The sequence below is a fragment of the Indicator indicator genome, chromosome 17, assembly GCF_027791375.1.
Source record: "Indicator indicator isolate 239-I01 chromosome 17, UM_Iind_1.1, whole genome shotgun sequence".
In the NCBI taxonomy this organism is placed as follows: Eukaryota; Metazoa; Chordata; class Aves; order Piciformes; family Indicatoridae; genus Indicator; species Indicator indicator.
Genome location: NC_072026.1, coordinates 19596424 through 19623167, shown reverse-complemented (window position 1 = coordinate 19623167; position 26744 = coordinate 19596424). Strand labels below are relative to the sequence as shown.

The 26744-nt window shown below is 53.0% G+C and overlaps 1 protein-coding gene across 1 annotated transcript; it reads left to right on the top strand.

Annotated features, from left to right (window-relative positions):
• The first annotated feature begins 10145 nt into the window (after positions 1 to 10145).
• Positions 10146 to 12674, top strand: ZIC3 (Zic family member 3). Its single transcript, XM_054388615.1, has 3 exons — positions 10146 to 11187; positions 11833 to 11996; positions 12492 to 12674. Exons 1-3 carry the CDS (start codon positions 10146 to 10148, stop codon positions 12672 to 12674), a joined length of 1389 nt encoding a protein of 462 aa, XP_054244590.1.
• Positions 12675 to 26744: the final 14070 nt, after the last annotated feature.

The window sequence follows — 26744 nt, the reverse complement described above, 5'->3', positions numbered from 1 at the left end:
GGGGAGAGGGGAAACACAAGACAAATGGTGGACCTGGAAGACCTTCACTCTGCGTGGTGTGGAGGAAAAATTCTAGAGGCATTCAAAAAAACCCGCCTAATTACTGCTCGTATGGGTCGGGGGCCAGGGGGAGGACGGACAAGACACGACTAGGATGAGACTGGACACTACAGACATATTTGGGGCGGGGAATGGGGAGCGGAGAGGGGCAGGGACTGGGGCTCTGCCGGCAGCACCCCTTGTTCGTCCCACGCCTCCGCCAAGCGTCAAGCCGGAGTCCTAGGATAGGGAGCCCCCAAGGCTAGGGGTTCTCCATTCGTGTTGCGGCAAAGGTGATGGGGGCGGGATGCTCGCAAGGACTTTCCGCGGGTGCGGATGGCAGCGCGGATGCCCGAGCGTTTCTTCCTGCAGGAAAAATCGGGTGGGCATCGGGTGGCTCTTGGCATCCGAAGTGCCAGGGATTGTAAAGATGTAAAATACGTTTATTATATAGTATATGTATTTTATTTCTTTCCCCCGCATCAGTAAGCCCTGGCTTCGTTTACACCTTTAGTTCTCGTTTCAGGGAGGGCTGCGATGCAACAGCAGTCACAGCCTAGGCGTTAAACGGGAAATAAAATCGAAATAAATACCTACAGCTGTCTCGTTTTCCAGACAAACCACAAATTTATTTCGTGTCTCCTGATCCATCCAGGTCCACCCAAGGACCGTAGGGAGACTCCAATGTTTGGGAGAAAACTTGCAACCCTCTCCTTGAAAACGAGGGGTGCGAAATCTTGTGAGCTAAAATGCTGGAGCCAAGGGGTGGTGAGGGGGGAAGGTCTCTGTAAATAGGCTGAGCATCAGGAGCCTTTGTGCACAGGTCGCCTTGGAAGATGGAGAGGTGTCGGGGGTGTCCATCCCTCCCTCCCGTCTCCCCTTTCTGTGTTCTCTGACGTGCCCACATCAAAAGGAGCCGCCGGGGAGGTCTGTCCGCAACCGTGTCCCCGAAATTTATGCCTGGAAAGAGAAAGAAACCCAGGCAATATTAATGTTTTGCTGAATATAATGAATATCTGGGCTGTATCTGTAAGTGCGCGTTAGCAGAGGTTTACCCAGTTTGCCTGAAAACACCCGGAGTTGGAGGCGGAGGAAAGGGAGGAGGGAGGGGGGTAATAAAATCCACTTGCCACTTGTATTCGATTAGGGTCTAGAAATTTAGCAAAAAGGGGGGGAAAGTGTGTGTGGTTTTTTGTTGGTTTTTTTTTCCCCTCTCACTTGCCGTCGGGATCATGAGGTAAACGCCCCTGCAAACGACTTCAGTGCTTAGCTTTCCAAGGGGAGGGAAAACACCAGCGATACTGTGGCGATCTGTGTCGGTGCCACCGGCTGCGGGGGTAGGCAACGAGCCCTGCTCACCGTCCACCCACCCCCCCTTCCCCTCCTGATGCTCCGACACACACCTCGTCGTGCTTCACCGCTTCCCCCCGCCCCCTTCCCCAGAAAAAGGCTTCTCCGCCAGCAGCAGGACCCCCGACGGGGACCCCCGAGCGGCTTGGGAGCGGCGGAATGGGGAGACCCAGCTCGGGGGTCCCGGAGTGCTTTGCCGGGCGTGCAAGGGGCGGTGGATTGGGGCGCTGCAAGGTGTGGTGCCCTTCAATGTTTTATTATTATTATTATTTGGTTCCCTGTGTCATCGGGGGAGCCCTAAGCCTCCGGGGTTGGGCAACCTCCTCCTGTCACCGTGTTCCAGGCAGGTGATGGGTACCTTGGTAGCTAATCTTCCACCCCCCGCGCCCCGATATTCTCTTGCATCTTAGTGTCCGTGACAAATAGAGGCAATGCTAGACAGGAAAGGGGGAGGAGAGAGAGAAAGAAACGCAGACAATAGCCAGGCAAATTGTTAGCAACTCCGGCGTTCGGGAAGCCGGTACTGTAACTGCGCTCTCATCAGTCACCGCTCCTCAAGTGATAGTAAAAATGCATCTAAACATGCTGCGGTGTGATATATAAAAGCACAGCGGGATGAGCTGCTTTCCAAAAAGGGACTTGGTGATTGGATATGCCTTGGCATGATTGACAAGAGCTTAGTTTGGTAAAGAGAAGACACGCAAGCTTTCACAGCGGGATTTCTTTTCTAAAATATATCACACTAGCCTTTGAAAAGCGCCGCACACTATAAGGGAAATAAGGTTGCTTTATAGTGCGCTGACATTTCTTTAAAACACAACTAAGATCAAAAAAAGAAATAAAATGTGTTCCAAACACAATGTTTTAATTAGTTTATTCTGTGCATCTGCTTTTATCTGGTGTATATATCACGGATCTCCACCCTTTAATTAAAACAACTGGCTGCCTATACAACAGCAGAGACAAATGCTTAACTTTCTCCTTTGTAGCTACAAGCAAACGCAATTTACTACAGCTCGCAAAATAGTTTTTAAAATAAACGTGGACGCCTGGAAAGCTATCGGGGAATGGGCGAAGGTAGCGGGAAATGGCTGTTTCCTAGCTTGGACAACTTGAGAGGAAGCGAAGTCCCGTGGGCGACCGAGCCCCTAGGTCTGCCAGCAGCTTTGCCCGCAGCCCTGCCCTCACCGCGGGCTCGCAGCCGCGCAGGGAGGGATTCAAACGCAACGAGGGCACAGAAGCTGCCTTCATCTGAGAGTTGAAGGGCTGCGATGGGGCTTTCGGTTTGCTTGGTTGCCTTTTAGATTTGTTTGGGGTTTCTCTCTCTCTCTTTTTTGTGTGTGTGTGTGTGTGTGTGTGTGTGTGCGCGGTCTCCATTGAATCCCAGGTCACCGCAAACCTTTCGTGCCCCCGCCCTTACGCCCGGCATCGCCCGCTCCCGGGTTAATTACCTGAGGCACCCTTTCTATCGCGATCTTCCCCTGCCTCTGCAAGACAAGGTTCTCGTTACGGAAATGATTCTCCGGAGAGGGGAATAAAAGTCTTTTAAAAGGCATCAACTCCTTCACCCCATAGCGAACACGCTAGTTACAAGGGGGGGGTAACAGTGATGAGGGACCTGCCGCTGCTCCCAGAGCCTGGGGTGCGCTCCCTGCGCGCCCGCGTCCCGCTGCGCGGGGCCTGCGTGGGGCGGCGGAGGAATCGCACTGCCAAGGGGAATTCAATAGCAAAAATGGAGAGGGTGGGGTCAGACCGGCGAGGGGTCGTCTATCGGCCCGAAATCGGGGGATTTCGGCAGCCAGAGAGCCGGTGGCTCTGCAAAGCCCCCGGTGGCAGGCAGAGGGTGAACCGCCCTGGGTCCAGCTTTGCACCACGCGGGAGTGGGCATTTGGGCAAGAGCCTCCACCCCACGTCCCGCTGCTGTTATTCACCCCGCTTTGGCCCCAAGGCTTCGAGTGGGATTTTACCGGAGAAAGCAGCCTTCTTTGAGAGGCATTTTAACCCAAGGAAGTGTGCCAGTGTGCTGAGCACTGTTCCTCCCGGTGGCTGCGGCTCCCCAGCCTGCCCTGTCCGACCCCCGGGGCGGGTGGGCTCCGTCGGGGCTGGGAGCTGGAGCGCTGCTTTCCCTGGAGTTCTCTGCGTTGGAGAAGGGAGTGAGAGTAGAGGAGAAACGAACGGGAGCGGGTCAGACTCCGCAGCCTTGAGGCGGCACCGCTTTTCGGGGAGAAAACAAACAATCAAAAAAAAAAAAAACGAGAGGAAAAAAGGAATGGACACATCACCCCCAAAGGACCGGCGGGGACGAGTCCCCGAGTGGAAGGGGCAAAGTGAGGCTCGGTTCTGTCCCCAATGCCCCCTGGCTGAGGGAGAGGCAGTGGGCGATGCGGCCAGGAGAAAAGCGGCGAAAAGTGAGCGCTGGTAGCGGCACAACCCTCGCTTTATTATTATTTTTTTAGAGATACCTTGACTTTAAAACGTTTAACACGTTGTTCCACGCTGTCGAAGTCGTGTCCCTATTTTTATGGGATACCGAGCGGTAGGAGACTCTTACGGGTGCCCTCGGTCCTGGTGGCAGGGCAGCGCTGCCAGAGCTGGTGATGGGAGCATGGCCCGACCCCGTGGGCTGAGTCCGGAGCGACCCAGCTTCGCTCGACCGTGAGCCTATCTGAGGCCATTCAAGGGCCCCTCTTCCCACCCGGCCGCCCTGCACTCCGGTTCCCCGGCGGCTCTGGACCGCTCCGAGGATCCCGGAAGGTCTCAGCTCCTAGCCTGGGGGCCTCGGGGATAGGACTCTCCCTCTGCCGACCCTCCAGCTCCGGGCCGCGGCTGTGCCCAGGGCTGCGGAAGGAGTTGGAAGCGAGAGGAAACCTCTTGTTCCCCGCCAGCACCTCCTCCTCGGGGCTCCCCGCAGCAGGGAGAGCCCTGGGGGCTCGCGATGTCGCAGGAGCGGGTGTTCCCGCAGCGGCCACGGGGACCTGCTGCAGGCCGGGGCGAGGTCCCCAGAATAAGCTTCAGGTCCCCCCGCCCTGGAGCCTGGAGCTCGCTCCGCGCGGCCCTCGGCAGCTAGAGACCACTGTCTCCTGCCCTGGGGGGTGCCAGTTCAAACGGGGCGATCTGCACTCGGGGAATGGGTTTGTCACTGGCGTTTGCACCTGCTGCGAGCCCCCGCGGCGGGAAGAAGCAGGGCCCGGGGACGGGCTGGACCTGGTTGATTTGGGGATGGACCCCCACATCTCCACCTGCCCCGTGCTCTGCGGTGCGTCCGGGGTTGCGGGGAAGATTGCGGGAGACCCCGTCGAGTCCAGGCCCGGGTGCAGGGCGGCTCAGAGGGTGCCCTGTGAGTGCGCGGAGTTTCCCCGGGCCTCGGCAGGCTTCGGGGCCGGGCCGGGTCGCTCCGCAGCGCCGCCTCGTGCCCGGCTCCGCTGCGAGGCCTGGCGGCAGCCGCACCAGCCGGGCACGGGCGAAGGTGGCTCCCACAGCCCCGCTCCCAGCCTTGCCCAGTGCTGATGCGTTTCTGGGGAGGCTGAAGAAGCGAGACGGGGGTGCATAACCCCTCCTGCCCTTCTCCTCCCGTGAGCCCTCAGAGCATAGCCGCGCTCACCGCGGGTCAAACGCCAATCTGAGGACGGCCGGGGGCACCCAGCATGGTCACTCGACCCACCTTGGCTGGCCAGAGAGTAGAAACCACTCTGCCCAGCCCCGCCCGGATCACGGGAAATGTCTCTGGGGCAGGAGGGGGCCGGGCACCCCTGCTGCCGGCTCGGAAGCAGCCAGGGCGCGGCAGCAGTCCGGGCACTCCCGGGGAAGGACGGCTCTGCCCCAGAAACTGATGCTAGACCGGGGGGTTCCTGAGGCTAGGATGCCTCCCCGGAGTCCGGGGCTTGCGGTTGCCCCTCAGGGCTCAGTCACGCAGAAAGGCTGACTAAAGTCTGTGTCCCCCGCAAGAGCGGGACAATAGAGCCACCCTCCGGGTCACAGGTCACCTCCTCTCTGATTGAGATATTCGCCACTTCCCCCTCACCCCCTTCGCTCCGCGGAGGCGCAGGAAGATTTCAAGGGGGCTGCTCGAGGGCGAGGATGCTCTCGGTCGGGCCGGGGTGCCGAGCTCCCGGGCTTGCACCGCGCCTCGTACTGTAGCGGGCTTTCCCCCCTACTAGAGGGTGGTCTCCCGCGGGCCCACTCCAGAGAATGGTCATCGAGGTGCGTGGGTATCTCAGGGAGCAGTCCCGGCATCCCTCAGGACTGCGACCCCGGCCATCCCGTTCCCGTTTGCCTAGCCCCCCCTCGCCTTGGGATAACCGGACCCATATATTCCGCAGCACCTTTTAACTCCTCCTCGCAGCTTTCCCACTCGCTTTCGAGATCGACGCGTGTTTCACACGCAGCTGACTTGCGTTTTTCATTTCTTGGGGAGAAACTTCTCCCCATCGAAATACGGGGCAAACTCCGACCCCCTGGGCAAGGATGCCGGTGCCGGCCCGGCTCCCCGTGCTGCAGGACAGAGCCCATTGGCACCTACATTTCCCCTCACCGCTCAAGTCTTTCTGCTTGCCTCCGCCTGGCCTTTGATTTCCGTTGCCCCCTCCCCTTGCCGAAGTTCAGATCTGTTTACTCCAGCCCGTATCTCTGAAGTTCAAATGTACATGTGCTTCCCCCTCCGCTGAGTGACAGCGACAATGGAAATGTCTCGTTCGCTCCTGGTTTGCATTTAATTACACTGGAGATGCAATATGTTTATGGCAGGAGAAAAACTACTTGTCTTTACGCTTGTTAGGGATATCCATTTACCCGCCAGACAGCGCGGTTTAAAAGTCATTTAGGATGTACGGAGCGTTGCCCTGGCCGGCCGGCTTACAGCTCGGCACGGGCGATTCTTGTTGCTGTTTCTCTGGGTTTGTTTTGCGTTTTCCTCCAACCCTGAGTGGAAAGGGATGAGGGAAAGCGGCGGAGCCGCCGATTTCTCGCTCCCGGGGCCGCTGTGGAAATTTCACTTGCCCCTTGCCCCGGTGCGAAATCCTCTGTAACGAGGGGGAACCCACCGGGGACCATTTTATCCTCCTGCGCTGTCTGGCCCGGACTTTGTGGTCTTTCCCCGGGGTTCTGGGGCCGGGCAGCAGTCCCCAGACCGGGGAGAGGGGCAGCCCCGGAGGAGAGGGGGAAGCCGGTCAGGGAGGTCCGGGGACGCCGCCGTGCAGGGCACTTATGAAGAGAGGAGCACCGGTGGGTCTCCGAGCTCGGAGGAGGGACCCGCGTTGCCTTCCAAGGGTTTTACACTTTGGTGGCTGTTAACATTTTTAAATCGTCCCAAAGGCAAAAGACAAAAAAAGAGGGGGGGAAAAAAAAGAAGAAGAAAAGAAAAAAAGGTGACGGCGGAGAATTACAGGAATTTCTGTTCTTGACGTAAAACAGGGGGGTTCCTCCGCCTTCCCCTCGCTTTGGGAGCACGACGGGAGAAAAGGAGACTGCGAGGCTACTTTTCCGGTTGCTGTTTGCACGTTTGCAATTCAGATAGATTTAAAAATGAGAGAGATGCGATATTCCCCCCGCCTCTGGAAAAATAATTGCGATCGGCCAGAAATATGGCTAACTAAAAACGGAATTTACTGAAGTGTTAAAATACATACTTTGTTTTGTTTCTTTCTTTCTTTCTTTTTCTTTTAATTAGGAAAGTGTAGGGGGGGGGGGTCAAAGGCCATACTGACAATGTCCTTTTAAAAAGGAAAAAAAAATTATTTCCCCCCATTTTTGGTCCCCAAGTCGTCAAATTCCAGGCGGGAAAAGATCGCTTGTAAACAGTATCCTGCACACCAGTGCGAATAAGTGCTGGGAGTATACACCCAGGCAACGCTGGCAGAGAAGAAAATGGAAACGAATAAAAAAAAGATTTATAGGATAATTGCCGTAGCCCGATCCACAAGTACACCGCGGCGTGCAAAGCCATCAAACCCTCCCCGAAACGGCGAGTCCTCGTCCAAAGCTACCATTGCCTCTTTTTAGCCCCCTCCTCGCCTCTTCCCTTTCGTTTTCTCCTGCATATGACCCCCGCCCCTGTACCGCCGGTGCACAGGGAATTTTTTTTTTTCTAGTCGAAAAAAAAATTTTTTTAAACTATTTTTAAAGCTTCTCCTGCCGTGGAGTCACGCTCGCTCCTTCTACCTAAGCAGAGGGGGTTTCTTATCGTTCCCTCAGAGGGAACCCAGAGGAGCCGCCGCCCCGGGTGTTGGGGGCACCTGGGCGGGCAGAGCGGCGGCCCTGTTCTCCGCCGTTCCCGGCCGCCGCCGCCACCGGCCCCGGCGCATCCCATTAGGGACAGACAATGCTACACGTGAGGCCTGCTGCACAAGCAGGGGTCAGTCGCCCTCGGTCGCCCCAGGTCGGTGACTTCAGAGGCCGCTGCCCTCCCCGGCGCTCAGCTGACGGGCTAATTGAATTATGCCCCCCCTTTTTCTTTTCTTCTTTTTTTTTTTTTCCCTTCTTCTTTCTTTTTTTCATCTGGGATGGGTGTGTTGTTACCGAGAAAGCCCAACACGTGCGGGAGGTAATTAATTACCCCGCCGCAGCCCTCTGGAGACAGGCAGGTAGAGCCGCCGCGGAGCGGGGAGCGCGGCTCCGAAGGCCGCAGGTCCGCGCCCGTCTGTCCTCGGCTCCTCGTGGAGGAAGGCTACAGCCCCACCGGGTCTCCCCCTCAGCTCCATCCCGCGCAACAGCCGAAGGGAGTAGCGCGGGTGCGCAGCGCGGGCGGCCCCGGCTTCCCACACATCCTCCCCCACCCGGGGCGAGTCCCCCGCGGGCGGGGACCCCCCGGGTCCTCTCCCGCCTCGTGTTGTTCTGCTGCAGTGGTGCAGTAACGGCAGCGAGGGACTCACCTTCCAACTTTGGGACTGTTCTTGGCGGCTGTTGGCCTGGGAAATTTGAGTGTTTGACGGGCACCGGTGTTACCTCTCGGGGAGATTTTATATCGGTGGCTTTTTTTCCCCCCTTTTCTATTCTTTTTTTTTTTTTTTTCTTTTTTCCCTCCCCTCCCTGCAAACCCTAAGATAAAGAATGTGAAGCCTTTGGCTGGGCTGATTGGGGGGAAGGATGTGAAAGGGCCGCGGTTATAAAGCGCTGCTTGAAGCGGGCTCTCAATGCGTCTCTGAACTTGATCAGATTTTACGTTTCCTGCAGAGAGCCGGCGGCGAGCCTGAGACCTGCCCAATAGCCAGACTTGGGGGCTCAGCAAATCTCAGGATATTACAATTACAGCCATCTTTCTTTCTGCCTTTTATTTCCATTCTTGCTCCCCATAGTTCTTTGCAAATGCTTTCCAGAACAGAAAATGAGTGGATTTATAGCGCTGTCTGCAATTGATAATTATTCCAAGGCAGAACGTTGCCTTTGCAAAATAAAATTTAAAAGAAGGGGGGAGAGAGGGGGAAAGGAAAAAAAAAAAAAAAAGAGAGAGACGGGGAAAAAAAAAAAAAAAGAAGAAAGAAAGAAAAGAGATCAACGACTGTAGGAAAAATAGGGCTCAGGAGCCGCTGTGCCGGTGCCGGGCGCTGCTCAGCCGTGCGGGGCGGGAGGGAACGGGGCCCCGCTGTCCGCGGAGCGGGGTGCGACTCCCTGCCGGGAAGTGAGGGAGGAAAGCGGCGGCTGAACCTCGAGCCTGTGAAATTAGCCCCGGACCCGGGAAGGCTGCGTATCCCGCAGGGCTGGCGAGGCAGGAACGGGATCTTCCCGCTCGCCTCAGGGCGGTTCTGCCCCGGCGTTTAAGTCAGTAAAAAGAGAAATACAAAGAAACATAAACTAAATTAAAATGAAAATAACCAGGAAAAGGCACCGGTTCAAGTTTTAACGGGGTTTTATTTCGGAAGCAACGCAGTGACTTTGCAGTGGCTTTACGCTTCCCTCTGCCGGCACCGCTCGGGGCGAGCGTCCCGCGGGGTGGTGGGGAGGGCATGGTACGGTGCGGTGCGGTGCGGCGCGGCAGGGCGCGGGGGCACGGCGGCAGCGGGGGCACCGCGCACGACCGCGCAGCGGGACACTGGGACGCGCACCGTGCATTCATGGAGGTGCCCGCTCGCTGTCCCACTCAGCACGGCGCGCTGGGTCCCGGGGCTCGCCGCCGCTCCCCCCATCCCGTCCAGCGTCCCCCTGTGTCTGTGTGTCGTTTGACACCCACACCCCCCACACACCCCCCTCCCCCCCTGTTTTACCTGCGAGAAGCCCGCCGCCCAATCAGCGGCCCCGGCGGCGCGGGGCGCGTGCCAATCAAGCGACGCGCCACCAATGGGGCGGCAGACAGCGGGTCAGGTGACGAGGCGGCCGGCGGCTCCCCATTGGCGCGGCGCGGCCTGGCCCCGGAGTTGGTTTTATGTGCGAGGCGCGGGCGGGCGCCCCGTCAGTGCCCCGACGGCGGGAGCGGGAGTGCTGCTGCGCTGCGTCTCGCCCTGCCCTGCTGCGCCGCCCTGCCCTGCCCGGCCCGGCCCGGCGCGGGGGGCGGGCGCCTCTGGGGGCGGGTGGCTGGCTTTTTGGGGCTGGTTTTGTTGTTGTTGGTTTTTTTTTTTTCTTTTTTTTTCTTGTGTGTGTCGGACGGGGGGTGCTCTCGCTTCGCTGCCCGCCTGCGGCCCGGGGCCGCGCCTGCTCCCGCAGCGGGGAGGGGGGCGAGGGGGGAGGGCTGGGGGGACATTTTGGGGTGGTTTTGTACTTTTTTTAGAGGAGGGAGGGGGGGGGGAGGGAGGGCACGCTGCAGCCGCCGCGCCGACGGCCCCGCGCCCATGACGATGCTGCTGGACGGCGGGCCGCAGTTCCCGGCGCTGGGGGTGGGCGGCTTCGCGGCACCCCGCCACCACGAGATGCCGGGCCGCGACGCCGCTGCCGCCGGCATGGGGCTGGGCCCTTTCGGGGACTCTTCGCACGCCGCCGCCTTCAAGCTGAACACGGCCCCGCACGACCTCGCCGCCGGGCAGAGCTCGGCGTTCACGCCGCAGGCGCCGGGCTACGCCAGCGCCTTGGGTCACCACCACCATCACCATCACCACGCCGGCCAGGTGCCCTCCTACAGCGGGGCCGCCGCCTTCAACTCCACCCGCGACTTTCTGTTCCGCAACCGCGGCTCCGGCATCGCGGATGCCGCCTCTGGCACGGCGCAACACGGGCTCTTCGGCGGCTCCCCCGGCGGTTTGCACGGGCCCGGCGGCATCCCGGACACCCCGGGCTACTTACTCTTTCCCGGGCTCCACGAGCAGAGCCCGAGCCACACATCCCCCAACGGGCATGTGGACAACGGGCAGATGCACCTGGGGCTACGTGGGGACCTCTTCGGGCGACCGGATCCCTACCGGGCAGTCTCCAGCCCCCGCACGGACCCTTACGCTGGCGCCCAGTTCCACAACTACAACCACATGAACATGAATATGGGCATGAACGTGGCGGCCCATCACCACCACCATCACCACCACGGCCCGGGGGCTTTCTTTCGGTACATGCGCCAGCCCATCAAGCAAGAATTGTCCTGCAAGTGGCTTGACGAGAGCCAGCTCAGCCGGCCCAAAAAGAGCTGCGACAGGACTTTTAGCACCATGCACGAACTGGTGACCCATGTCACCATGGAGCACGTCGGGGGACCGGAGCAGAACAACCACATCTGCTACTGGGACGAGTGTCCGCGGGAAGGCAAGTCCTTCAAGGCGAAATACAAACTGGTGAACCATATTAGGGTGCACACGGGGGAAAAGCCTTTTCCCTGTCCCTTCCCGGGCTGCGGCAAGATCTTTGCCCGCTCCGAGAACCTCAAGATTCACAAGCGGACGCACACAGGTAAGGCCCGTGTCCCCCCACCCGGGGCACCCGGCTCCGCCGGGTTGCGCGGACAGACCGGCGGCTACCGCTGCTCCCAGCCCCCCTGCGCCGTGCCTCTGCGGAGGGAACCATAGAAATGCTAATGAAATCTCGTTTTCTGTGACTTCCGCTCCTTTTTATTTTATTTTTAGGCCTGATTGGCGTCTATCCTAATTAAATCGGCGATACTTTTGACAAAAGTATTTTTATTTGCAGCCCCGTTTTCCTCTCAGCTCTCCGCAGGGGTGGAGGAAAGAGGCGGGGAAGGCAGGAAGCAAATGTATTTTGGCTTCTCGAGTATGTCTCGTAAAAGTCTCTGCGCCTCTGAATTTATTTCGGGTCTTCTCCCTCCCTGGGCTCACCCAGCTGCTGTCCCCACCGGAGCCCAGCACAGGCCTGGCGGGAGATCAATTAAAAATAATAAAGGCTGACCCGAATTTGTCCAGCACATAACAAACCCTTCTTGTCCATCTTCCGCTTCATTTGTCTTTTTTTTTTTTTTTTTTTTTTAAAGTGCTTGTGTCATCTCTAAGGTGGGGCGAGCAGGGCAGAGGTTGTTTTGGGAGGAGGCAGGTGGGGATGGAGAGGGGAAAAGCTCTCCTTCACCCTCTCTGAATTTCACAGGTGAGAAGCCCTTCAAGTGCGAGTTTGAGGGCTGTGACCGGCGCTTCGCCAACAGCAGCGACAGGAAGAAACACATGCACGTCCACACCTCGGACAAGCCCTACATCTGCAAGGTGTGCGACAAATCCTACACCCACCCCAGCTCACTTAGGAAACATATGAAGGTAATCACCCCTGTGCCCCAAGCTCTTTCCTCCCTGAACAGGGCTGCTCAGTCGCTGGCGTGCTCAGGACTCCGCGGGGCAGAGCAGAGCTGGGTAGTACCCGCTGCAGCACTCCACGCTCTCAAGTACGGCCCCAAGCCGGCCTCGGCGTCTAGGCCGTGGCTGGAGCGCAGCCCTGGGAAATGGCGTAGTTTCTTTTTGTGCTTGCACCAGTGCAAGCCCTGCTTGGCTTCCAGAGCCTGGTTTGGTACTGGAGGGCTGTGCAAAAATGCAGCCTGGCCTGTGGCCGCCGCTCCACAAGCAAGAAGGGTGCAGCGAAGTGGCCGCAGCCGATCAGGCGTTTACCGCTGGTGCTCAGGGTGGTCGGCAAGGCTGGGCAGGGGCTGAGCCGCTGGACCCCGGTGTCCCTCCTACATGGGGGATCATCCCAGCCCGGCTCAGTGGGGGTGGTGGGGACCTCCGAGCTTGCTCCCATCTCTGTCTCTTGGTTTTTAGGTGCACGAGTCCCAGGGGTCGGACTCTTCTCCTGCCGCCAGTTCGGGGTACGAGTCCTCTACCCCCCCTGCGGTGGGCTCCGCCGGCAGTAAGGACTCCACTAAAACGCTGCCGGCCACCCTTCAGAGTAACCCCGGCCACAACCCTGGACTGCCCCCCAATTTTAATGAGTGGTATGTGTGAATGCAGCTGCTGCCCGGCCAGAGACTGGACCAAATGTGTTGGGAACGAGGAAAACAAAAAAAGGACAAACCCAAGCCAACTGCAGCTAGCTGCCACGGAAAAGGAATTTCCACACCGACGACCGCATAGGGCTACACCTAGTTAACTGCCAGGACCCGGAGGGGGATCTTTTATTGTTATATTATAATTATTACTATTTTTTTGCAAGCCCAGACGCTGGACTAGCCATGTCCTTTTCTCAGGATTGGAATTTTTTTTTGTCATTTTTTTTGCAGTTGCAGTCCTTTCTTTTGGTATTTTTTTTTCCTTCCCAGTCCCTCTGATTCCCCACTTCTAAAAAAATTCTTTAATTTGTTTTGGTTTTCCTTCTTTTGGTGGGATGTTGACATGAGGATGAAAATTCTCCTTCGCCTTAGTGGTGATTGTTTAAACTTACAGTCTTAAACCGTGCCAAAGTCCTGTTATGTCTTGAACTTTCCTCTCAAGCTCTTCTGCTGCTTCTTTTCTCTGCTCTTCTCTTTCTCTCTTCAAGCATTACACTTGTGAATGTATTCTCGTCTGATGGGGTCGGTCAGTATTTTTCAGGATGAGGATGTGGTGTTTATTCTACCCAGATTGTGACGTTTAGTATAACAGTTGCCTTTTTGTAATAACTTCTTTTGTAAATACATATCCATGATGCCATATTTATCGTTCGTAATTTAATTATTGATACAAAGTGCCGGGAACTGAACAGTATTTATGGGGGAGAAAAAAAATGTTTTCTAACAAAAGAAAAAAATACAAACGACAACAAGAACAAAAAATTAATTCCACCTCTGTACAGCTTTTGGTTATAACTCCGTTAGCATTAAAAGTTTATTGTTTTGGAAAGCGCCGTTTTTTATCTCCTCCGGGGGATGGGACAGCCGCGGCTGCCATCGCGGACCCGGTTCGGCGCTGTGGCTGGGCCCGGTGTTTTCGGGCTGGCGATGCCGGGTGAAGCCTCCTCCTCGCTGCTGTTTTTGTTTGGGTGTTTTTTTTTGTTTTTTTTTTTTTTTTTTTTGTGTGTTTTTTTTTTTTAACTCCATTCCCTTTGTCCCCGCCCTCTGCCGCCCAACGGCTCCGCTCCCCCGCCACCTTCCCGAGGGGCCGGGGCCCGGTGCCGCGGCATCGCCCAGGGAGGAGCAGTGCTGGGGGGGCAGCCCCGACGGGGAGGCCCCGACGGTGAGTACCGAGACCCCGCGGGGGTGCGAGGGCCGGGCAGGACCGAACCCAGCTCGGTCCCAGTCTGCTTGCAGAGGGGACCCCGCGGCGACGTCGCGGCGCGCCGGACCCTTTCCGTTATCGCCTGGTTGTTTTGTTGTGGGTGTTTTGTTTTGTTTCTGCCTAGGATGCAGAAAAGCCGCCCCGCCGTCAGGAGATAAAAGGGGTCGAGCGGGGACGTCTCACCGGAGAAACTTACCCTCCAGCAGTACCCTTAGCAGCCAGAGCTACGGTGGAAACCAAACCCTCCCTCGGCAAAACCTCCGTGCCACTGGTGACCGGACTCCGGCGGGTCTAAAGACGCTCTTCTGTCTCGGTGCACCGCGGCCGGTGCTCCTCCAGTGCGGCCAGCCCGAGTGTACGGCTCTGCAGCCGCATCTTCCCTCAGGGACCGCTGGGCTGGCCCTAGCTCCGGGGTTCGCACCACGGCCTGCGGACCTCGGCTGACCGGCAGAGACCCCAGACGGGCCCATCTTGAACTTGACTTGGGGGCAGTGCGAGAGGATGGGGCGGCCCCTTCCTTCCCTTCCAACCTTGCCCCAGGGTCCGTGCGGGCAAGCAACCCGCGAAGCTTCGAGTGCTTTAACGTTTAAATTTCCACAAATCTACCCTCTCCTCCTTCTAATAAATAATTAATGTTTTAAAAGAGTTTATCAGGCAGCAAAAGGCAGGAGAAAAGGAGGGGCACAGCCTCTGCGGCTGCACAGCTAAAACAGCCCAAATACACCCCAAGGTGCAGGCAGCGTCCCCGCTCCTCGCTGCCTATCCTAATCCTTTAAAATCGTTCCCTTCGAGGTGTCTTGGCCAGACGTGGATCTCTGCTTCTTTTCTGCTGCGAAGTCTTTCTCTCTCTGTGTGCAGAGCCGAACCCGGGAGCTGGACGCCGAGCGCTGCCGAGCGCTGCGGAGCGCTGCTGACCCGTGCCCTTTCCCGGGAGTGGGCGAACGGGCCCGCCGGGCACCGCGGCAGGCGAGAAAGAGCGGAACCGTCGGTTCTTGGACAACCACCTGGCTCGTGTCTGCGTCGCTCCGGACCGCGCCAGGCTCGGAAAGGTGCCGGTAAGTTCGGTTTCGTTACTGCTTTGCTGGGAGGCGCGGAATGCGCAGGGCTGCGGCGGGCGGACTCTGTCCTGCCCCGGACGGGTACCAGCAGGGCGGCTGCTGCTGTTGAGCCCCCGAAACACCGAGCCAGAGCTGGGGGGAGGATCTGCTGGAGTCGAGGTTGTCCGGTTTGGGCAGCCCCATCCGAGTGAGGCCGAGGGGGTGCAGCATCTTCGGGCGCCCGGAGGAGCGGTCCCACTGAGGGCTGAGTGCGGAGGCTCTTACTGGCCCCGTAGCGGTTCCGGCTGGTCCCCGGGGCCGTGCTGCGTGTGCCTGGTCTCCTGCCTGCCCTCTCTGCCTCTCCACACCCCCCCTACCCCCACCCGCGCAGTTGTTTCTTGGGGCTGATAGCACAGCCCTAGCCATTTTAATATCTAGGACTGGAAAGCAGCATCTCTGGATCATTTGGCTTCTTTTGGGTAGGAAGCTGGGGCCTCCCCAGGCAGCCAGTGTGGGAAAGGGGGGAGAAAACTGTTGTCTGCACCCCACTAAGGTCAGGGTTCTTCCTTCAGCAATTCTGTGGAGTCCCTCTTGCTAATGGGGCATGGATGAGGCAGGGGCATCTGATGTGTGTATATGCTCTGGGATGGAGGAGGAGTGGGTTTGGGATTGGTTGGGGACCCATTTAGCTGTGCAGTGCTTGCAAAACGCAGGGTTCAGCACCAGCACTGTTGTGGGGGCAGGAGGGCCATGTCCTCTGAGCACCCACGCTGTGCTGGTGGGCACTACCGGCTGTGTACCGGCTAGTACAACTGCTACTGTTCCTGAGACCTTGGGGTGAAGGCCAGGGAGGAGCTGTCTCACCCTGCAGCTGAGTCCTGAGCTCTCACAGACAAATAAGAGCGGTTATGCTGTAAAAAACACCTAAAAACCTCAGTCCCTTGCCCACTGCAAGGATCTGCAGAATCCCAGAGCGGGGAAGATCCTCTTTCCCAGATTTCTCAAGCTGGTTTTGTGAGTTGGGGGTGATTGACAGCTCACGATTCTCAGTGCCAGGGCCTGGCAGTGGGGACTCGTGAACAACCCCTGTGCTCACAGCATGGGTGAAGGCATTGCAGAGCTGGCTGGGGCAGGGCGGCAGTGGCAGAGCAGGTGCCACGTTAGTTCAGCTTTTAGTGCGGCATTAATTCTGGGTCTCATGTTGTACCCCAGGAGAGTCCTGGGACTGTTAACAAGACAGGGACCCATTCTGCTCTCCTCCCCCAGACTGGTAGCTCCCTCAGAATTGCTGTGTTTTGCTTGTACCACTGGGATTAGGTGGATTTGTCCCCAGATAAACAGAACCGGGGATGGTTTCTAAAAAGGGTAACACTGATTCATTGTGCGATAAAGGCAGGCAGTGAGCTGGAGCCAGTCCTTCTCTACCACGCTTTATGAGCCATGAATATTTGGATTCCCTCAGTGGCAGTGTTTTTGCATATCTGTATCTGTGTCTGGTGCAACCCTATGATAATAATATATTTCTTTTTTCAAGCTTTGTGCATACTGTTAGCAGCTAGTGCTTGCATACAGTGAAGGCAGAGTCCTGAGGCATTTGATCAGGTTATGTTCAAGTGTCTTGGTGTTAGCACACCAGAAATTAAGTTCCTGTAGTAACCCTCTCCACTGTGAAACTCTGAAGTGATGGGTAGGGTGTAGTATTGTGTGTTTGCGTTTGTTATTTTTTTTTTTTTTAAGATACTATTCCCAGGTTAAAAACATCTCATGGTAACAGCAGCTGAGCTTAACTTTCATGACTGTTTGTGATAAATCATTCCTGTTATTTCTGCAGTTGGTATGATCAAACTCTATGGAAAATACTTTTGCAGAGATGCTCTCCTGTTTTGGAGAGGTAAAAGGCTGGGAGAAAGACCTTCACTTCTCTGCAGAAATCTTCTTTTATTGGGGAGTGTGCAGAAGGAAATAACTCGTGTCATACTGACTAATCTGTCCACCCCCTGAAGTAAGGCCGTTGGTTAACCTCACTATGCTGTTTGTATATGTTAAAAATATAATCTGGGTCTTGCAAGTGCCTGGCTCATCTGAACCTTACTGCAGGCAGTGAAAATGCTGGTGAGTGAGAATAGCAAAGTCAGATCTGCCCTGCAGACCTGCTAAAGGAGACACTTTAGGGTGGCCTTACAGACATCTGCTCTGTCCTAGCCATGGAGAAACAGAGGGAGGCAGCTGTCTAAGGAGGCACAGACACATTTCAATAGTAAGCTAGTTTTTATTCCTTTTTATTCTCTGTAAAGAAGATTGTGTGCTGCTTGGATTCTTTTTTTTTTTTTTTTCAGTTGATGCTTTGGTAATGTTTCTCCATTTCAAATGTTTGTGTGAAAAGAAACTAATAAAAAGGGCTGGGGAGAAAAAAAAAGAAAAAAGAATTTAGCTGAATGATTTTGTTTTGGCAACTTGTTCAATAGTGGCAGCTTTGAAACTGCCAAAGCTCGACTTTGAAATGGTTGAATGGGTGATAACGTGAGGTTCCTTTCCAGGGAGAGACAGCCTGCAGGTTGGAGGTTTGTTCCTGTGCATACTGGGCAGAGTAGCACGACCTGGGACAGCTGGAAAACTGGGAGAGGGGAAAAGTCACCAGCAGTTCTGAGGCTGGAAAGAGGCTGGAGAGGCTTAATGGCTGAGGAGCATAAAGGATACATGCAGAACTGGGCTATTCCCATGGTTTTCTCCTTTTTCAGGGCGTTGTATAATCCCAGTTTGGGCCTGTGGTGGTCCTGCAGCTACAGAGTGGCTCTTGGGCAGGTTTTTTTGGGTGCTTGGTACGGCGGAGCAAGGGGCTGGGCAGAGATCCCAAAGCTTTTGAGAGGGCTGTGTCCCCGGCTTCCAGCGTCTCCATCTCTGGTGGTTGGGCAGAAACTAATCTGTGGGCAGGAAAAAGGTGGGACATCGTTAGGGTTTGGTATTGTGGCAGGGGTTGAAAAGTGTTTTGCTCTGTCCTTGTGCCCAGGCAGGTGCAGGGCTGTCGCCACTCCCCGTGCTTTAGAGGGAGCAGAGTGGGGGTTTGCAGCAGAAATGAGTGTTGTGCTTTATTCAGAGTCTAGGACGTGGCATTTAGCTGGCAGGGTCACAGCAGGCTAGAAAACGTCAGGATTTTGGTTTCTGCTAGCCATGGGCTTGCTGCATTTGTATGCTGTGGAGAATAACCACTTCAGAAAATGCAGCTAGAGCCAGCAAGGCTCGAGAGACAGTGAATCAGCACAGAGTATTTGCTTTAAATAAAATTATCTACTAATTTATCTCTTTAAGTTCCTCCCAGTTTGACTAAGACATTATTCCAGTGTAAAATTTCACTTTTTTTTTTTTTGTGTGGGGAGTTGTTTTGTTTTGTTGGGTTTTTTAAAGTATTTTTTTCCTGCTTTCCATAGCTTACAGAGCATAATTCTTTTACCCTTTAGGTAAAATGTTCACTTTTTTCCCCTGCTTATTTTAATTTTTTTTAATTTTTTTTTACCTGTGGTAGTAGAATGAAGTTGAATTTGGGGTTTCTGCCACTTCACTCTCTTCTGGCCGAAAATAAATGTTTCTTTTGTTTGCATTTGTTGGCTTGAGCTTCTCATTAATTATTGATAACCACAAGGAAAAAAAGTAAAACTTGTGTTGAGATCAGGGAGAGAAACTCAGGCTTAACTATAGGAAAAGGTGAATTTGGATTCAAATACTATTTTTTAATTAAGAGGGGAAAATCCCTGTGCAGCAGATTTTGTGACTGAAGTTCCTGTTGATGGATGTGGAGTTTGCAGGGACTGGGCTCTGGCTGCTCACTGGTGCACAAGCTCTTGCTGCTGGGGAAGGCAGGTGTTCCCCAGAAGGCTCATATTTCCCATAATATTTGTTTTTGCTAGAAAGAAGATGCTGCAGGAACTTGCTGAAACCATCATAAATATTTAAACTCATGTTCCAGGCACCCCTGAAACGGACTTGCTTAATTTGACAAGATACAGAAAGACATAAAGTGCGTAATTTTTTTCTCCTTTTCTCCTTTTTCATTTTTTTTCCTTTTTTTCCAGTGCTGTGAGCCTCAGATTTGATTTTGCCTTTTGTTTTTTTGGTGACAGCTGTAGTGCCATACAGGCATATACTTGTGTTTTAAAGTGCAGTTCAAGTTTGCATCTAATTGTCTGATTATGGAGCTTGACTTCTATTTTGCAAAATGAAGCTACTTGATAATATCATAAGAATTGGCAACGCTGAAGCAGTAAAATATATATTTAATTTTAGATCTTGGCCTGCAGAAGAGTTTTAAACCAATGCAGTTAAGTGATCAATGGCTTTGCACCACTCATTTTTGTTTTTAAAATGAGGTACCAGTGTGAGGTTGCAAACTACTGCTTTCTTTTTTTTTTTCCCCCTGTTTCCTTGTTTTGCTTTGCTGATGGGGAAGGAGAAGGCACGAAAAAGAACCCAAGGGAGTTAAAACTGCACTTTGGAGATACTCCCTGGACTTTTGGGAGGATGCTGGGCTGAAATTAAAATAAGAACACACTCTTGGTGTTACTGAGGATGTGGTTTCAGAGAAGTTCTCTGCCCCTTTCAAAAATCTCAGGTTGGAGGTGTTAAAAAAAACCCCAAAACAAAATCCACCACAAACCCCCAAATTAAAACAAAAAATAATAAGACCTGCATATTCCCTTAGATCCTTTTTGAAATGACAAGCTGACACAGGGCTTATTGAGAATTAGGATGTGATAAAGAATTTACTGGCTCCTGCCATGGGTCCCTAGCTCTGTGGGGCTCTGCAAGCCTTGCTCTGCAGCCATGCTTTCTCTGTGTGTTTAATACACCAGAGCAGACCATGCAAGGTGCATCGTGGTGTGTGTTAGCAGAGGACAGAGAAGAACAAGAGTTTGCTCACATCTGAGTCTTAAGTGTAATGGTCCCAATTTCAGGCTGTGGCAGCTTGATCAGCCTTTTAGAAATCTTGAACACAAACTTGAGCCAATGCAGTCTTAAAGCAAAATTCTTTGTTGTCATTTAACTTTTAGGCAAGCTAAGGAGGAAAAAAAAAAAGAGTAATAATTTCTATCAGCATTTTAGTTTGATCTACACTTTTATTTCTAGATTTCATTGTTTTCCTGGAGGCTAAGAAATATTTTCCTCCCAGATGGGACCAGAAACTGCAGAGCAAGAATGAAGCCAGCGTAGATGTCCCTTACGAAGTTTAAAATCTCATCATGAGTGTCCTGAAAAGCTGTTTTTCCTTTTCAATCATTTTCAGTTCATAATCTCAGATTAAGTAATTGAATCTCAGATTTCAGTAATAATCTGTTCTTAATCTGTTTGTTGGGGGTTTATTGTTTGTTTGGGTTTTTTTGTTTGGGTTTTTTTTTCACGTGAAAGCTTTGTTATCAGTGCTTCGGCAGAGAAGCCGAGGCAAGGAACGGGGCATGGGAGAAATACTGCATTTCATAAACACAATCACTAGAGCATTAGGAGAGCAAACATGTGGTTTTATGAACATAGTTATAAATATTTAAACATGCAAAATGAAAATGTTACTAAAAAACCGTCTGCTTTTCATTATCTTTCGATGAACGTTTTCATTCTTGGAAGCGTTACTAGCTGTCTGCAGAAAATGATCACCACCACCAGCACCACACCCCCCCCCCCTTTCCCTCCCCAGGATGAATGATGTGTGATGCGAAAACGTGTTAAAATGCACAGTTGTTTGTAATATCTTCTACCAAAGCGGGAGATGTTCTACCAAATTTGGTATTCTACCGAATCGCCAAGCCGCCTTGCCCAACAAAACAGGCAAACCATCCTGCTCCTGTCAGCAACTCACTTGCTGGATGTTATGAAAAAAAGAGAAGGAAAAAAAAAATCTAAGGAGGGTTTGGAAAAATAGAAGATGTCACTCAGCAGCATGCTTGGAGTTGGGTCCTGCCATCCTTCCTGCTGCAGAATTCCGACAGAAGTCAACGAAAGTCTCGTCTGCTGATTTTTATCATTTATTAACGTCTTAGTTTGGAGTGTCAACAAGTGGTGGAAGCGTTTCGTGTGCCTCTGTGGAAGAGTTGGGAGGCTGCAGTAGGAAGATTTCGGGTGGGAAGCCTGGGGTCTGTTCTGCCCCTTGGCCCAGGTTCTTGTGGTGGGTGGAAGGCTGCAGCTTTTAGTAGGGCAGTAGCAGGCAGCGACGGTTATCGGTCGTGCCATTTAGCTCGTGTGGGTGGGTAGAGGCCTGTGAGACAGCAGAGGCCATGCTGTGCATCAGTGTTGATGATAAGGCAGGTGTCTGATCCCTCAAATCCAGCATAAGTCAACCATCTCTCCTTGCCTTCACTTCTCCCCCGTTAGAGCCTTGCCCACGACACTCCGACTGTGCTGCCTATGTCAGGAGAGAAGCTGCCAAACAATTTATTTTCTTTTTTTTTTTTTTCTTTCTTTCTTTTTTTAAATTATCATTATTATTATTATTCCTATATTTTTTATAGTGTACCAGGAAGCCCATTTTCTATTTGTCACATATTTCATCTTGCCTGTCATTGAGTTTGTGCCATGCTGGGTGGAGGCATGGCATCCCGCGCTGGCATGGCGTGCTGTTCACCAGGGCCTCCTGCCTGCTGCTGCTCCCACCAATAAATCTGCACTTGCTCTAGCCAGGATGGAAATCTTTTAAGACAAAGGGACTTGAATGGGCATTTTTTTTTTTTTTATTGCTGTGCTAAAGTAGAAGGCCCCAAGCTGGGGGCTGCTGCGTGCGTGAATGCCACCCCCCCTTGGCGTGGTTCTGTCTCCTGCTAGCGCTGTACCAGCACCAGGGACTGTAAAAGGGAGAGGGCCCCAAAGCTGGTATTTCCCCATTGGATTCTTCCTCCTGTGACTGCAGCAAATCCCAAAGAAATGACGACTGAGAAGTAAACTTGGGAGAAGGGCAGGCTGCTGGGTAAAGCAGGGGACGCCTGGGAGGGCAGCACAAAAACGTGGGAATGAGGAAAGGAGGAACAAAAGAGATGTGGGTTGGCGAAGGAGGACTCGGGGAGTGAAAGGCGGGCAAGCTGGTGCAGCGGCGAGGAGCTGCTCCTTGTCCCTGCCTCTGAATGCACCCAGCTGAGCCTTTGGCATTGGCAGGCTGTTCAGGCAGAGCCCCCACAAAAGTGTGCGAGTCCCTGGAGACATGCATGGGATTTGCCCTGTGGGAAGCAGCCTGTGGGGTTTGGGGTGAGGGACCCTCTGTGCTATGCCATTTTGGCTCCTGTGCCAAAGCCCTGTGTGGCTGTTGGCTCAGTGCGGTGCATGAGCAATGCTGGGGCTCTCCATTCTAGGGGTTTGGGCTGTGGCTGGGTGCAATATGTGGGCATTGCTGGGGCTGTTACCATGCAAGGGCTTTGGGTTGTGGCTGGGTGCAGTGCATGGCCATCAGCAGGGCTGATCCCATGCCAGGGCTTTTTGGATGTGGCTGAGTGTAGTGTGTGGCATCACTGGGGCTGATCCTTACCAGGGCTTTTTGAATGTTGCTGGGTAAAGTGTGGGCATCTCTGGAGCTGTTTCCATGACTGGAACCTTTTGGATGCGGTTGGGTGCAGTGTGCAGGCATCACTGGGGCTGATCCCATGCCAGGACTTTTTGGGGTGTGACTGGGTGCAGTGTGTGAGCATCTCTGGGGCTGTTCCTGTGCCAGGGCTTTGAGATGTGGCTGGGTGCAGTGTGAGGGCATCTCTGGGGCTGTTCCCATGGTGAGGCTTTGGGATGTGTCCAGGTGTGGTGCCTGGGCATTGTCACAGCTGTTCTTGTACTGGGGTTTTGGGATGTGGCTGGGTGATGATGCCCATTGGCAATCCAGAGCTGAGCTGTAAGGAAGAAGGAACAGCGTGGCTTCCTGCAGGCAGCTTTGTGCCCACCTGGCTCAGGACCAGAGGGACCTTTGGGGAATCTGCTTTCCTGCACTCCCATCCATTCTTGGAGGCCACAGCCCTCGTCCTTCTGTGGCAGAGGGACCAGGGCTGGTTTCTCAGAAGCAGGCGCAGTGGTGCTGCTCTCTATCCACTTACGTCAATGCAGACCTTTCCGTGGACTCCAGTCTGGGTTGGATCAAACCTTGCATGATTGTGGCCCTTGTGCATTTCAAAACTTTGTTAATCTATATCTGGATCCCAATGGGGGCACTCGGGATGAGGCGAGCTCGAACAATCCTTGGCAGGAGGGACAGGCTGGAGCTGGCAAGGATTTTGGTCCCATTATTGGTTACTCGGAGGAAGGAATGTACGCCCCAGTTTAATATATGACAACTTGAGGTCTGTCATCTTCAGTGTATTAAAAAAGCCTCATTTTTAACAAATCCCAGAGCGTTTACCAGGCATCATGCTGCAGCTGGATTGAGGCTGCACGCTGGTCCTAGGCAGAGGTCTTCTCTCCATTTCCCTAGGCGCTGAGTGACTTCTCTCGCTGTCGGGTCAGCCCAATCGGTGTCAGTGGGAGACCCCACCCTGGGCTGCTCCCCTCTCACTCCTGTCTGCCTCCATCGACAGGGGAGATGGAAATAGTGGGGCAGAAAAAAGGCAAACCATGCTGGAAGCTTTTCCCAGCTAGTGAAATCTGTCTGCCTGTTCTCAGTGAGTTTAGCCCAGGGGGTTATTTACAAACTCTTTACTTTTACTTGCCTCTTCAATAAAGCCTTCAAAACAAGTCCCAAAGGCCACGAGGGAGATTTTACACTTTATTGGTCAGTTTGCTCTGTAGTGAAAAATCCAGATGGGTGCTGTGTTGAAAATGGGTGGGTATAAAGTCACCCTTTCCACTTTCTCACTCTGGGGTTCTAAAGTGTGGAAATTCAACCTCATGGAGATTTTCAGTGAGATAATTTAGGTTTGTTGTGTCACTGTTGAGAAATTCTGTCCAGGTAACCAAGAAATAGCTAGGAAGAGGGGAAGAAATGTGTCTTGGGTTGTGGGGTTTTGTTGTTGCTGTTGCTATTTTGTTTTTGTTTTGGAGAAGAGAAGAGTTTTAAAAATAGCTTTCTTTTTTTTTTTTTTAACTAAGCATTATTTGTGTTTTTATCAATCAACAAACCACTTGAGTACTTAGCAAACTGTTCTCTTCCACAGCATCCCATCGAGAGAGCTGAAATAAGCAGCACAAGGAATAGGTGTCAGCATTAGACAGACGGCTGTGTTTCTGGGTAATCTAATGCCATTTTAATACCTTGCTTTTAATGCAGCTCAAAGAAGGGTTTGATGGACAAGGCATTGATGCTCACGAGCCTGAGTTCAGTTGTTAGGGCTATGTCAGAAATTATCGTTCACAGGCAACTGTGGTTGGAGCGTCAGCTCCCATTAAGTGTCTGAGGGCCTGTGAGGTTCAGTGCTAGCACACCGTGTTTTGTAGCCTTTGGTTTACTTCTGTGGCAACAAAACCCAGGTCTTTGGTTAACTTCTGACCATTGACATATTAAATGAAGATGAGCATTCGAGGAACATCAGTGATTTCAATTGACTCATCAATTGCCATTGCAATAGCAGTCCTCATGTTTCACTTTGGTAACAAGCTGATCTGCCACATCTGATGCCAGCAATTCAGTCCTTCAAACAAATGACATGTTTGATAAAGAAATCTTTTAAAATTCATTATGCACTTTGGCTTTTGTCTTTCCTTTTAATACAGCATCTGTTGCAGCCGGGATACATTCCTTGATCGTTTCAGAGTCTGCAATTATTTTTATGCCTGCCCAGTGTCCCAGAGATGTGAAACGAAGCTGCCATGCTATGCTGCTGAGCCCTGAAACTCTACACAGACATTCAATTTAATCTCTTGGAACAGACTGCATTAAAGTAGTTTCATCAGTGCACACTTGTGATAAAAAGATGACATGAAGAAAGACAGTGAACTAAAAGGCCCTGCTTTTTTCTTTCCTTTTCTTTTTTTTTTTCCTTCCTGGGAAGAAAATAGGATCTCTGTCCCTTCATTTGTTTCACGGATTCCTCGCACAGCCATTTAAATTCAGCAGAAGGCTCCACATGTCTAAACTTTATCCTGAGCGGTGGTGTTTTTATTTCAGTTGCTGGAAAGGAATACAGTTAAGTGTCCCAGGGGGAGTTTTACAGAAAATGCTATGTGCAATGTTAATGAGTTGGGATGGGGTCACACGTTTTTCCATATAGAGCCAGTACGGAAATGAATACTCAAGACCCAAGGAGAAACGATCTGCAGGGATCTGTGGGGTGATCCTGGACTTCTGCAGCCATCCCCCCAAAGACTGGCAGAAGGATCATAGAGGGGGTATAACCCCAGAATTCCCCCATGTGCCTCCATCCTGCTCCGTGCTGGGGCTCCGTGAATAGCTGGTGCTGGAAGAAATGACAAACTTCTTGGGTGCCACAAGAGATTGCATCAGCGTTACTGATCCTCACTCGCCTCCTTACTGAAAATGCATCAAGCAGCTATATGGGTCAGGCTGCTAAATGTGTAGACACGGAGTGTCAGGAAGCCTTTTTGTCAACTTGGTGCCATTTAGTATATTTGTCCTCAAGTTCAAAGCGATCCTGGCCTCAGACTTGTGATATTTTCTGCCCTTTCCCCTTTCTGTTGGCTCAGACTTCTTCCCTTTGAGGTCAACATCAAAATAAAGATGTATGTTTCCTCAGCCTGACCATGGCTCTGACTCTTTAGATCAGCAATCCTATAGTCCATATGTCTTCCCATCTGTCAGCTGGCATTTGAAGCCAGCTTGCTCCTCTATTCTTTCAGACAAGTGTGAGAATCAGGAGTTTCTTTAATGACGGTTTCAGGCCTTAGAGCGCTTGCTAAGATACTACCTATTAAGATCCCTTGATGGCACCTTGAATAGAGATCAAAAGCAGCTGGGTTCACTCCACAAATCTAATTCCATCAGTCAGTTTAGGGCATTGAGAGAAGGGTGGAGAGGGCTCGGGAGGGCACCGCGCTCCTGCAGTTAGGAGACAGGCCTGGGAAGTCCGAGCCCTGGCTTCCAGGAGTGACGTAAAGCAGCCAACAAGAGCACGGCTAAATCCCTCCAGTCTGCTGGGGCTCCTTGTATTTGCAAAGCAGATCTGTACCACCAGGGTTGGTGGCTTTGCATGCCCTGGTACTGTGGTGGCAGCCTTTAGGTCTGAGCTGTGCCTGGGTCAAACAGTGCTTTTTGGTGCCGCATTTGTGCCTGTGTTCTTTGCTCCTTTGGCTTGGAGGTTATTCAGAGGGTTTTGTTTGGGGTTTTTTTTTTTGTTTGCAATGCAAGATTGTAAACAAAAGTCTTCAGAGTATAAAATACTCTCCTCATTAATAATTATTACCAGGCAATAATTGGTCTCTTGTACTTTGGAGAGCTGCTCATAATGGGAATCTGCATCCTGCTTCACCACTGGGACGCATGAAAGGCAGCGTGGAGAGATGCTGTCTGCACAGCACTAGCACAGCAAGATGGCCACTCTCTTCTGAGGGTACAGTTTGACTTTCAAACTTGCTATTTTTAATCCTGAAAAGCCTGTGGAATATTTGGGGAAGTGTTTGCCCCTGTGGTGCATTTCCTCAGGTGATTGTCACAGAGGAAGCAGTGGGGAGTCGTGGCTGCCGATTCAAGTCCAAAGCCAGGAGCACAGGGCTGGTTGGCTGTGAGAGCTGGAAAGTGCAGTGTGCCCATCGTGGGAAGGGTGGTGGAGGGCATTCCCCAGGGAGCCTCCACAGCCAGTGCTAACAAACGTTGCTGCTTGTTTATGGGACCCAAATGTCTGGGAAGAGCTGAAAAGCCCCAGGATGTGGCTGAGTGCTGGGGAAT